Below are 13,283 nucleotides of genomic sequence, written 5' to 3'. Positions count from 1 at the left end.
AATCAATTACCAGAATGGTTGGCAATTATCTTTCTGATGTTTGACTAATAATTAGGACGGTTGTAATACAGTTGCTGCACAAGACATAACAAATGATACTGAACATTAATAAATATGTGCATATAATTACAACATTGTCAACAATATATGTATAGAAAAATATGTAAATGTGTAAAAATATGTGCATTATATTACAGTTTAAAACAAAATATAGAAGATGTGCTCTTGTCTCTGCTCTCCTGTTTCACAAAATATCCTCTTGTTCACTGTTTATGTTTTTAAACTGTATAGTAGGATTGTAAATTTACAAGCTGTGAGCTCGAAGGACATTTGGGAATTTGGAGAACAAAATAAGCACATGTAGGTTCAAGTTAGAAAATGTCACAGGAAAAAAAGTATTTAAAGGTCAAAGAGATTTAAAACATACACGTAAGTTATACTTTTGTAAAGCCCTAAGAACAGAGTAGTGATGATACAAAGGTACTTTTTATCTCAGTGTTTGTTCCCACAGGAAATGAGGCAGACAACCGCTGTACAGTTGTTTTTACAGTCAATGGAAGGACGCAAAAACAACAAATTCAGTCTTTATTTAAAGCCCAAGATAAACTGTCTATCTTCAAAGTTATACTTGCTGTGGCCGTAATTTGTCGGTATACCTCAAATCAGAGAAAATCCTATTTTCAGTCACTAGCCCTCCAGAACAATAATATACAATATATAATATAATATATGTAATATATACACTGCTACTACTGCTATCTGAAGTGAAGAACATGAAAAGCAAATACTACAGTAGTAAAACAAATGCTTCTAAATGGTATTAAGAACATTCATGTATTCATAAAAACCTTGATCAGTGACAGAAAGTGCTTTCAATGAAGTTTTCAGCCTCCAATATGATCTGTGTCATAAAGAAATGCATGAAAATGTTCATGTATAAAAAATTATTAATGTTTGTTAATGTGTGACTGCTTTGTGCAGGACATGGCTCTGGCTAATGAGGAGAACATGCCAATGTTTATTCGCTGTGGCATCATGGCGTTGGTGGCGGCGTACCTTAACTTCCTGAGCCAGATGATCGCAAACCCTCCCTTCTGTCAGCACGTCAGCAAGGTGCATCATTGACTCTTTATGACTTCACTAAATGTCATCAATTCAAGTTTTGTTAAAGCTTTATGATTTTCAATCTCTTTGATGTATATTAAAGACTATGTTGCACATTTTTCTTGTTGAACTCGCTCTTTCTTTGCAGAATGAATATTAAAGTTCATTAATATGCTGACGATCCACCGTCAATTGTAACTGTTACCTTGTTTGTCACTCTTCTTTATTCACCTGCTATGTGGTGAAATGGTTCACTATTGAATACTATTCGCTGCTTCCGTTGTTCTCTCTCCAGGTTATTGAGCTGAGGAACTTGGATGCTCCATACCTCCTCCCAGAGCACATCTTCAGAGACAAGTGTCCGTAAGTATCCACAACTAGGCAGATCGGAGGTTTACTTTATAAACATTTTTAGAGACAGAAATAACCTAATGGGTTGAGTTAAGCTTCAACACCATTCAAACTCGGGAACCTTATTACCAGGCTTGCATAACCAAATCCAACAAACAAACTAAATAAAACTCACCAAAATTGTCTTTGTTAGTCTTTCCAACAATCACTAACTCTGGTTTGGTGGAAACAATATGATATATATTCATGGTCTAAATCTCATATACAGTACAGAAATTAGTTGTTGTTGTTTCTGAAAGAACTCAGGAAGCCCCGAGTCTTGTTTGTGAGCCAGCTCTTTATTCCAAACATTCACTAGTTGAGATCTGAGCCACTTTCCCTCCACTATTGTAGTCCTGATGTTTGCCTGTGAATGTGTATCTCTGATATAAAGGAGAGATCCACTGGTGAATGTGTGGCATGCCTGAGGTTAGATTTTTGAAGATTTGAGTCTAAAAAACAGACCGCAACCCTAAAATCTCATGAAAACATGACAGCTTAAAGCCAAAGGCGAATTGTCGAAGATGCTCAGAACGTTCGGCTAAAACCTTAAATCTCCTGTTTGGGTTTTAGCCATTATTTGTAAAGATCTTTTTCTGTAGCATCCTGTTTGAAATTTACAAACTTTACTACTTGGCAGTTTCTGAGTACAACCACAATCTAAAACTTTTAGCCACTGAGCTTCTTGGAGGAAGACAGAATCGAATTCTGGCATATTGGTGCTGCTATTTGATGTTTACCTCAAGTATTCAAATGTCCTGGAAACACAAATTGAACCAAACAGAAATAAACTCTTACCTAGAGCGCCAAAATCACCCGGCATCTGCTGATAAAACCTGATTATGAGAACCGGGATCTATTTCTGATATTAAATCCCCCCTCTGCAGTGAAAGATGCAAGGATTTTAAACACTAAATTTGGACTTGAGTGCTTTAGATCTTCTAGAAAGCTCTGCTCTGCTTCATTTAGATTATCTGTATACCCAAACGTTTATCCAAATTTAACCCTAAACCATCCAAACACATTGCTGGAGATATGAGTGCTCTTTGTTGGAGGAGGTGGATCATGGTTTTCATCCTTCTCCTTCTTCTTCCCAGAATCCCCGAATGTCTGGACAAAGAGGACAGACTTCTGTACTTCCAGACAGCCGATATGGCAGAGTGTCTGGCAGGACCAGGATACAACGCAGAGAGACTCTCCATTCCCTACGTTCCCCAGGTCACAGGTACGACCGGGTCACACAAACTACATGGAACTTTACAGCCTCTTTCATGGAGCTTTTAAAAAAAGATATTTCCATATTTTAGCCTCTATTTTAAGGTTACGAAGAATGGACAGAAAAGGTTGTCGCTATATGGTCTCCATTTTAACCACAAAACTACTGGGAAACAGGAAGCTTTGAGTTTTAGACCAAATTTAAAGGGATACTATGCAGAATTTTGCTAAGAAACAATGTACAGACTCATACATACTATCTTGTTTCGCCTCTGGCAGATTTTTTTCTCTTGTTCAAATCCTTCAAATTGACTCGGCTCATCTTTACGAGCTCCTGCTGTGCAGTTATTGTTGTAACCCACAGAACTTCATTTTAAATGCTAGTGCAGATCCCAAAGTGTCCAAAGAATATAACAGACTGGATTTTGCATAAATGTGTACAAAATGATGCACAAGATGTCAAATATTATCATTTGATGGAGGATGAAATTTACACAAACTTAGGTTGAGATTTAAGAGTGAAATCAAGAGTTGAAGAAGTTATTAGAAAGAATGAGATATAAGGATTCAACATGTGTTTCGGTGCACTGTTACATTTTTATTTCCCTCCATTATAAAGTCACAGTCCCTGCAGGAGTTGTTGGCGCTCCCGGTGAAGATTTTGCCGAAATTTCTTTGAAGGATTAACAGCTTAAGGAGTTGTTCAGTGAACAGAAAACAAACTTTCCCATTGTTTGATCAGCTTTATTACACAGAAGGCTGTCGTCCTCTCTGGCAATTTAAAATGATATTTCACATTAGAGCACCCTGAACGTCTGTAAGACTTTATGAACAAAAATCTTCTCCAGAAATGATTGGTCCTCAAGACTTTTGATTTTTCTAAATTCTAACCCTGGAAGTAAACTTTAAATCCATACAAACCAGAGGCAAAGAAAGATATTTAATTATTTGTCTTCGTGCCAATAAAGTGATTAAATTATAGCGTTATGAAAAAATTCAGAGTGGAGGCAGCAGCGGTGGAACCCTTGAAATTAATTTTAATTTTATCCAAATCAAACAGGTAAAAGGGTTGAGAAGTTTGTCTGTTTTTTGGTCGTCTCTGGTCTAACAAACAGTGTGCTTCTGTTTCCTTTCCTCTGCCATGCTTTCATCTAACATCAGTGCTTTACACAGTAGGAAAAATCCTCCACAGGTGCAAGCAGACGTCCAGAGGTAACCAGCTAGAGTAGCGTCTCCTGCCTTTATAGTTTAGTTAAGCTGGAAAAGACTGCAGATAAAGTATTTTACAAAGCCATTAGCAGCCAAAATATATTTTTTTACTCGCAGCTTTGATAGTTTTGTTTTTGGTTCATGCACCTTTGATGAGGTACCAGTTTTTATCACCAGAAACCACACTACCGGATTTTCTGTCCACCAGATTAGCTCTGGTTCTTGAACCAGTTCTGTTTCCACCAGTTTTGAGCAGAACCATTCAAGGATGTCGTCAACAGAGGGTGTTGCTCAATGCACAATTAACTGTCCTTAACGTATTTTGGTTATTTTTTGATAGGAACCAACTTTTTCAGGGTTCCCACGTGCCTTCAATTCATACTATAGCTCTCTAATCTCCGTGGCAGTGAGACCAATAAAACCATTAAAGTTTCCGACGTCCTGGTGTACACAGTAACTGATATGACAATAGAGACGATGCTACTGTAGCTGCTATTGCTAGGTGCTAAAATGTATCCTTTGTGACAGTGGATGTACACCCTTGGCTTGGTAGCTTAGATCCCTTTTAACTGAGCTACACAGGACACAACCACATACAAACACCCGCAGGAAAACTATCCCACACCCTTAAACGATTGACTAACTTTAGATAAATCCTTGTAGATTGTTAGTATTCCTTGTTGTCTCCAATATGTAGTTGTACACATCCTACTGTATACAGAAATAAAATGGTTTCACAATTTTTATTACTATTTTGCTTGCATTGCATCTGGAAATGTTACGGTGAGTACATGTATGTAGACAACAATGTAGACTATGAATGTTACAGTCATTTGTTTGTTGTCGTTCATAGTATTGTTGGTGTAGGGAGTACTTTTTAATTTGTGTTGAGCTTTAGTTGTCATTATTAGAAGAGAATAAATAAACACCTGCATTTTGGTACTGTCTGTCTGAGCTTGTTTGGTGTAAATGGCTGCTGCAGTTTTAAATGGGGATTGATGAGAGTGTAGTTGATTCGCAGTGGGTTTGGCACTACGGGCAACGCTTTTAAGTAAGGACACTTTCATACCAGCTTTTATAACTGAAAGTTTGGACCAAAATCTGTTAATTTCAATGAATTTCAATGGCAGTGGCAGCAAGAAAGTTATGTCTTTGTCAGAGGTTAGCTTCAGGGAACTTTGACGTGCCAGTTTACAACATCTAAATGCAAACTATCTTCACAGTGCTGACGTTTAAGAGAATCAGTCCAAAATTGAGAAAGTGACCATATTAGCTGTGTCACACCATCCACTTACATAACCCTGCTCTGTCGGGGTATAATGGTCAATGGAGTGCGTTTTTGGCTGAAAGTGAAAAATAATTCATGTATCCGCCCTGTGATTCAGATATGCTCAAAAATGTAATGAGTTCTACCTCTGTCCGTGCTACACCCTTCCAGAAAGTTTCATGAATATTGGCCCAAGTCCAGTGTATCTGATGGATACAATAATAGTGGCTAGTAGTCAACAAGCCCCCAGGAAGAGCGCCCTGCTTTGAAGCCAATTTGAGATATTGGCCGTACCATGTAATTACAACAATGGCCTCCGTCACATGATGGACACTGGCCCAAAAATACTTTTTCCTATAAGGTTACATTATGAATGGAGTTGCTATTTGTTGAACATCAGTGAAATTACTTGTTTCATGATAAGAATTTGATCCATTCGGTCTGATAACATTTGGAAAGTCTTGAAGAACCACACAAATCATTTTATCATCTATTCAAGTTAGCGGAGGGTGAAACCAGAAGTTAGCAGCTTGGACAGCAGAAATCTGCAGTGCGCTCGTTTTACGGGCTACAAGATGCGGAAGATCTGGGTAATTTGTCAATCTTTATTGGCTTTGTTCGCCACTGAGCAGCTTCCATAGGAATGAACGGATCCCACCCAACGACGCTGTATCCAGTTCTCATCTATGTTAGTCAAGAGCAAATGCTGAATAACTGTTGAGCTAAAAGAGCCTGTTAGCTAGTTTAGCAGAGATTACAGATAAACACTAAACAAACAAAACTCAATTTGAGAAGAAATCTACATTAGTTCTCTAACAAGATTTAGTTCTTTAGTAAACTTTAGTAAACAGACTTGTTTTCCTGAAGAAGACTCTCCTTCCTGAGTTCTCCGATCCTTACAGTTGGTTCTTGTTACATCAGAATCTTAATTAAAGGTAATTCTGGTGTAGTTCTGTAATAAGAGAGAAAAAGCTGAAACTATAACACTCCCAGCTCTCTCTCAGCTCTGCTCACATCAGTTTCCCCATGAGTGCCTCCAGGCAGGCTGCTCACTCATACCTCTTCAAAGTGCACAACAAAGGTTGGTGTGACTCACACAAACAACAATTATAATGTGCTGCTGTTCTCTGTTTTCACACGTTCTCTGACCCGTAACTGCTCTGACCCTCATCAGACGACCTTGCACCGTGTTGTTCCTCGACTTGAGAAAGTATCTGTGGTTTTTATTTCTTTCGGTGCAGCTCAGATGAATACTCAAGTGCTTGAGGCGGCGGTATTAAGACGGGCCCTCCTGGGGAACGAGGTACCTGAGAAGTTTATCGCTCCGCAGAATCAGATGGATTTGTTCCTTGCTGTATTAAAGTAGAACATCAAAATAGAAATGGAAGTCTGGCTGTGTGGATAATGGAGTTTGCTGTTAGGGAGCCGAGACGTCGTTGCTGTTATCAAGTGGCCACTAAGAACAAGTCAATAAGTACTCGTACCTTCGTTACACAATGGGTGGTACATCAGTGCCTGACAAAGAAAGTTCAGGCAGCTAAAACAGCTTGTTTCAGGTTAAAGAAGTTTAGATAAAGGAGCACTGACTGTTGGTAGGAGATGGGAGGTGAACAGCAGTCTCTGGTGTCAAAGTCGGACACTTTCCAGCTCGTACCTTGAACTTTGCTTCTGAGACAGGACAGTCAATGTAATAATGTAATATAATAAGAGGTTGAACAAACACCCGGTGCTGTGGTTTTACGGGAAGGTCTAGAAACAAAATTACAATGAAAGCTGTCAAATACAGCAGGATATCCAAGCATCCTGGAAAACCTGGAAATTTCTAGTTTTCCAGTCATGGAAACACATGGAAATCGATTAAAATGACCAAATATGTTTGTATTTTAGCCCCTTACTCAGATCGCCTATGTAAACATAGGTCCATATTTACTTTGTAACTCGGACAAACTGGATGACACTTCAAAGCAGGTTTACCAGATGCAGGTGGAAGTGAAACTGACTTTAAGTGATCTTTTCAGCATGGAGTCCATTTTTTGTTGAGCTGCGAGCAACATTCTCATATCTACATGCACAGCATCAAATATCTTGGCCGCTCTTTCATTTCCTTTTTTTTATTTCCAAAACAGAAAACGGCTCCTTTCCCGGTTTTGGTTTACTGATTTTAAAACTAAAAATACACAAAAGAAGTAGGCAAGCTGAGAAAGTCCTCAGGCCCTATTGAGTGCAGTGTTTAGAGACCGGTTTGAGAGTCTAACTGCTGCTTTGCAATGGATAACAATAATCGATGCCCCGTTTGTGAATATGGTGAATAATTAAGTGTTTACGACTACTTCAACACCCTGCATGGAAAACACGGCACTTGAAAGCACCATGAAACTCAAAGATTGGACAGGCAGCTCTGAAAACTGTAAAAATACAGAGTTCATATTTTAATTTAGCACCTCTACTTGAAACCATTGACATTCAGTGTTGAACAGATGGTAAAACTTCACATTTTGTAGAAATGTGCTCCTGCTGTGCTGCTGTATGTTGCATTCATTGTTTACCCAGCATGCATCGGGGTGTAAAAGTGATATGAATCCCTAGTTGAACTGTCTGTCGTCCTCCAGATGAAGATCGTCTGACCAGGAGGAAGAGTTTTGTGGACACAATCTCCCTTCAAGTGGACATCATGTCCAACAGCCTCCCGGACAAGGTCGGTGTAACTGTAATGTCACAGGTCAGAAACAAACACTCAGATTCTCCTCCCGCAAATAAAGAGAAGAGGAAACTATAACCTTCACACACAACTTTAAAATCACAATGTAGAGATATTAGATGGTGGTGGAGAAAGAGCTTTTAATGAAGTAAAAAGTACTAACACCACACTGGGAATATAGTGATTTGATTAGAGATTTGAGTTGAACTTTAAAACCAGTGACAGCAGTACTAATGTAGCTCTTCTTGTTTCACCCCATCCGACCTATAAAGTTTCTGCACAGAGCTCCATCAGTACTGTCTGTGCTAATATACTCTGTCAGATGACGTCCTCATTTGTTCACAGCTCATCCCCAACAGCTCTTAATGACCGAGGCTTCTGGTTGGTGATTGATCAGCAGCCTGACGTCACGTTTTAGAGAAAATCTTTGATCCCGGCTTTGTGGTTTTTTTATTCCTCTACAGTCGCAGCTGGCCGAGGAGATCACGTTCGAGACCTTGAAGAAAGCCATCGGTGAGATCAAAGAGACGTTTTTGAGACTGCGCAACTTGTACTTTTCTCTTCCTTTCACCTTTCTGTGGACTCCCTGAAGCGTCTCTGAGAATACAAATGAAATATTGGCTTTTTTTTTTTTTTTCAAGAGTCCTTCAGGCTGGTGCTTCTCTGACACGAGATCCACTGACTGTCAGGACACGGCTGACAAAATGATATTGATAATAAAACTACAGTTCATACAGCTCACATATTTTTGTAACATTTACATTTGACTTGTGAGCTTAACAATATGCATATATCTGTCAAAGATCTCTGACTGCTGCTCATGTTAAATATAAGCTTGTTATTGCAACTTTTTTGACTGCCGCACACATAACTGACCTCCGTCCGTGTACAGATACCACCGGCCTGGAGGAGCAGGAGCGGGAGAAGAGGCGTCAGGTGATGGAGAAGTTCCAGAAAGCTCCGTTTGAGGAGATTGCTGCACACTGCGAGTCCAAGGTAGAAAACAAACAATGAAGTATAAATAAATAAATAAATAGTGTACAGGAATCAGTGTCTAAAACGACTAACTCTCGTTTTTCTCCAGGCGAACATGTTGCACGACCGGCTGGCACAAATCTTTGAACTCACAATTAGGTGAGTCGCATTTTTCTTTTTATAACCTTTTAAAACACTCACTTGAATTTAGGATCTGGTTTGTTACATAATAAGAAGATTTGATTGTTTAGTTGTTTAACTGATTTTAGGTTTCCTTAGCTTTACATTTGGATTTATGCTAACAAGCTAAACATTAGAGAAATACAGTAAAATACTAGAATGTGGCCATGAATACTTACATGTAAACATGCTAATATGCTAATTTTGAACATTTAATATAGTAATGTTTACTTTCGACTAGTTTTTTAACTTTTGCTATAGTTAAAGCTGCAGTAGGTAACTTTTATAAAAAGTAATTTTTGGTCATATTTGCTGAAACTTTCACTATATCATAACTGAATAAATCAGGTTCCTCTGGCTGCTGTAATGGTGTTTGCAAGTACCAAAACAACCAATTAGAGCCGAGAAAGATACAAACATATCAACCCCTTTGATAGTTCTGTATTTGAGGATTTATTCCACTGTAATTAGAGAAATTCAATTTTAACATGTTACCCCCTTTTTCATCCCCCTCCCCAGGCCTCCGCCCAGCCCCTCCGGAGTGGTTTCAATCTCAGCGGGACACACTCAGCACCAGTCCGTCCCCGTCTACGAGATGAAGTTTCCAGACCTGTGTGTCTACTGATCACATGCACAAAAATATCTGAAACACAAAATGCAAAATGCTGAGAAAGAACTACAAAATCACAATCTGCGCTCCAGTTGTCTCCATTCAGACCAGCACAACGGAGTCAGGGATGCGTTCACAAACACAAACTGCAGCCATTTTCAGTTTCATACCAAGATTTATCCTAAAAACTGAACTTCCTCACATAAAGAATAGTTTATAGTTTAGTTTAGGACCCTTAAAAAGTGAAAATGGTACTTCTGAATCCAAAAGTGCCATCTGTTTCTGCTCTCTCTTAAATACTTTGATCCTTAATTGAGCTTAAAGCAGACGTGCATTAATCCCAGACGCTCTAAATGAACTGATTGGCTGCAGTTTGTTGCCTGACTCACATCCCTGAAACTAAACATGAGTCACCAAGAACAAAAAGCAGATGAACAGTGTATAGATGCAGTTTTTGACGTTACTTCACAGCATGACTCTGATCCAGTCGATCATTTCTGGTCCAGCCAAAGCTTCAAACCTTGTACATGCGCTGTAGTCTGAAACTCTCTTAAGAACGCCTAAAACCAGTTCCAGGATTAACATTTGAAGCTGGTTTCAGCTGTAATGCTCCTCCTTCAGAGCCAGTTTCCGCCTCTTAACAACTATCTGTTCTCCTGTTGATCAGTAGGCGTCAGTGCCGTCACGCGTTAGTAGAAAATATAAATAACTGAATTAACTTCAGAAGGTGGTAGATTAGTTTTAGGCTTGCTGCTGCACGGCTCAACCGGTTCAATCGTTGATGTTTTTTTAGGCGAATGAGCATCAGAAATGACTTCGACAACCAGCTACGTTTCATGTGGAGAAATAAAATGAGAGCAATACTTCAATTTTCAAATAACTGGTTATGAACTGCTCGTCAGCGACTCTCAAAAGCCAGAGAGTTTTGTTTTTCAAGCCTGTTGGGTAGAAGCGGCTCGCTCATGGTTGGTGGTGATTGTGGGTTCTGCTTCAGATCTTGTTGTCGTTCAAGAGCTCTTTAAAATGTCAGACTTGGAAAGCTGCAGTAACTTTGGTCCGAGTTCTTATTCCTGACGTGTTTTTTAAGAGGTTTGTAAAATTACATTTTCATGTTTGGTACATGGTTCGATTGTAAGGAAAGTTACAAAGGTATGAGGACGAACACTTTCTATTTGGCAAAAGGAAATCTCACAGCAGTCGGTGTTTATTTACCAGTTTTTGTCAAAATGTTCCCTCTTTGCTGGTATTCAGTTTCAAAAACTAAAACATTGCTGTCATTGCTGTTACTTAATGTCCAGACTATAGTTTAGAATTACTCTATTAAAACCCCCTTTCCACCAACGTGAACCCAGTGATTATAAACAGACTCCGAACCAGCTCTCAAACCTCCTGTGGTGGACTGGGGGGTATTAACAGATGTCTTGAGTGTCGGAGAATCAAGTATTCTAGCAGCCGTAACGTCAGAAGTTCTTCCTTTAAAACTGAACCAGTCAACAACAAAGTGTTTGATAGAGAGCGATCGCAAAAACATGAAAATATATCCGTAGAACTAATCTCTATCACCAGCCTGGATAGACTTTACTGTGAATAGAAAAATTGTCAATGTCTCAAATGTCTTCAGAGCCAAACTTCAACTGCAATATACTGAAACATTTGAATTAAATTTCATGCACAATCATATAACGGCAAGTTTTCTATTTAGCTCAGTGTTTGTCCTCATGACAACATGAAACATGATGCAGTTTATGGGCATTCAGTGGGGGCAGTAGATCAGGATATAAAGTAAACAATCAACTGCAGTCAGAGATAAAACAATGGAGCATGTTGGCAATTACGTAGGTATGTTAAATAGTTACTTTATGTCTTGCAAAAACATTTCATTTAATTTTTGCTTGAAATTCTGACCTTTAACAACAATAAACAGAAATATATCAGTTGAAGCGTTTCTATTACTGTAAGTTGCTATTGTTTGTGGACCTAGCTAGCTAGTTACGTAGGAAGATGATGCATTGAACTAAATGCAAACCTCTGATTGGTCGATTATTTCTAGATAAACTGCATGCAAACAACCATCAGTGGGCACTACGCCTTGCTGAACAGATCAGAGATGTGGGCGGGGATTCTGGGATCTAAAACCAGGCTCAAGATATTGAGTCACGATCTGCCCCCTAGTGGATGTACTGTTAAATCCCACATGAACACACAAGTCCAGCTGCTTGTCAATGCATATACACATTGCTAAAGTAATAAATAATAAAGTAAATAACGTGTGTGATATTGAATGTAAATGTATCTCTACCAGCGGTATGAACTGTAAAAACTCTTCCTTTCTGTGGAAGTTTGTCGGGCTTTGTTCTGTACAACCCGCAGCTTCCTCACAGCTTTCTGGCAGCTTCTACACAACCAAAACATGTCCCTTTGCCAAAGACAGAAGTCGTTCCACCTCCTGTTTCCTGAATTCAAAATGTCTTAATCTAAATAAAAAACCTGGACGTTATCAGAGCCAGCGTCCTGCAAGTCGCCATATGGACGGTTTCATTCCGGCAGCTGACGCCTCATCAAAGTTAACCTCCCCACTGAATGTATTAATATCAATATCCTCCTTCTGATACAAAGCGGTGACATTTTTGGGAGGATTTAATCATCTCTACTTTTTCAACAGTTGCCACAAGGCCACGTTTTGTTTCCAAAAGGGGGTACAGGAGGCGTTTTTGGAACGAGATCCTTCATATCTGGTGGAGCTGCAGCTGTGATCTGTAATAACAGATGGTTATCAGTATTTCCTCTGATCTGAGCTCAGTGTTGGAAGGAAAAATCCCTCCAGTTGGAGGCAGAAACCTGCTGCCATCGTCTGGTCTGAGCAGCTGTGCCGAGTACGTCGCTGCCGCTGCTTTTATTCGAGGCTTGAAGGTCAGTGCGTACTTTCAGAGAGAGGACGGGTTTGTTTGTTTGTTTCCTCAGAATATTGAACAGATATCAGTTGACTGGTTTGTGGAGAGGAGTCCGGTCTGGTGTGTTTGGATGCAGATCAGTTCCTCTTGTTGTGAACGATGGAGAACTGAACCGAATGAAAGAGACAAACTGTTTTTGTTCTGCTGAGCAGGATGTTGCAGCTGTGTTTGTGTGCAGTCGTGAATGTTTGAGATGGTTCGGTATGTTAAAAAGTTGTCGAGTGCAGGTCGGCGAAGTGAGCTTTGTTTGAAATCACCAACATGAGCCTAAGAAGTTCGAACTTTGGCTGGTAATTTGTCTTTTTCAGGAGTCAGTGTGACGGCGAAGCAGCTTTTGAGCCCATTTCCAACCCGGTATCAAGACTAGGTACTGTCACTGTGTACGGAAAGTTCAAACAAATTTGAAGTCAAGACTCGAACAAACAATCTCAAAACACAAAAATTACCAGTTGGGGATTAATGATCTTAGAGGATAAAATGTTTGCCCTTAGCACACTAATGGGCCACATGTCCTTACATAATAATCAATAAGGCCATAGGTCAAGCTGATGGTGTAGCGCCCGTTGCTGGATCACATGGCAAACTACTCGGGATGCACAAAATGGATTTCTTTCCATCCAATACGATTTCAATAATTACCTGCTTCTCATGGCCGATACCGATAAGATAATCAATAATTTAACA

The 13,283-nt window shown here is 39.4% G+C and overlaps 1 protein-coding gene across 1 annotated transcript in view; it reads left to right on the top strand.

The window, feature by feature from the left end:
- Positions 1–13,277, top strand: part of efr3a (EFR3 homolog A (S. cerevisiae)) — a gene marked incomplete at its 5' end in the record, with an annotated part of 118,360 nt that extends 105,083 nt beyond the window's left edge. The window contains 8 exon segments of the mRNA XM_035671235.1: positions 982–1,113; positions 1,400–1,467; positions 2,592–2,719; positions 7,795–7,880; positions 8,348–8,396; positions 8,776–8,879; positions 8,968–9,017; positions 9,558–13,277. Of these exon segments, the coding sequence (XP_035527128.1) occupies positions 982–1,113; positions 1,400–1,467; positions 2,592–2,719; positions 7,795–7,880; positions 8,348–8,396; positions 8,776–8,879; positions 8,968–9,017; positions 9,558–9,663 (723 nt within the window). The 3' untranslated portion in view covers positions 9,664–13,277.
- Positions 13,278–13,283: the final 6 nt, after the last annotated feature.

The sequence above is a fragment of the Morone saxatilis genome, unplaced genomic scaffold (assembly GCF_004916995.1).
Source record: "Morone saxatilis isolate NCDOM2014 unplaced genomic scaffold, NCSU_SB_2.0 Contig23, whole genome shotgun sequence".
Lineage (NCBI taxonomy): Eukaryota > Metazoa > Chordata > Actinopteri > Moronidae > Morone > Morone saxatilis.
The sequence above is the reverse complement of the archived record's forward strand: the minus strand, read 5'-3'. Positions and strand labels throughout refer to the sequence as shown.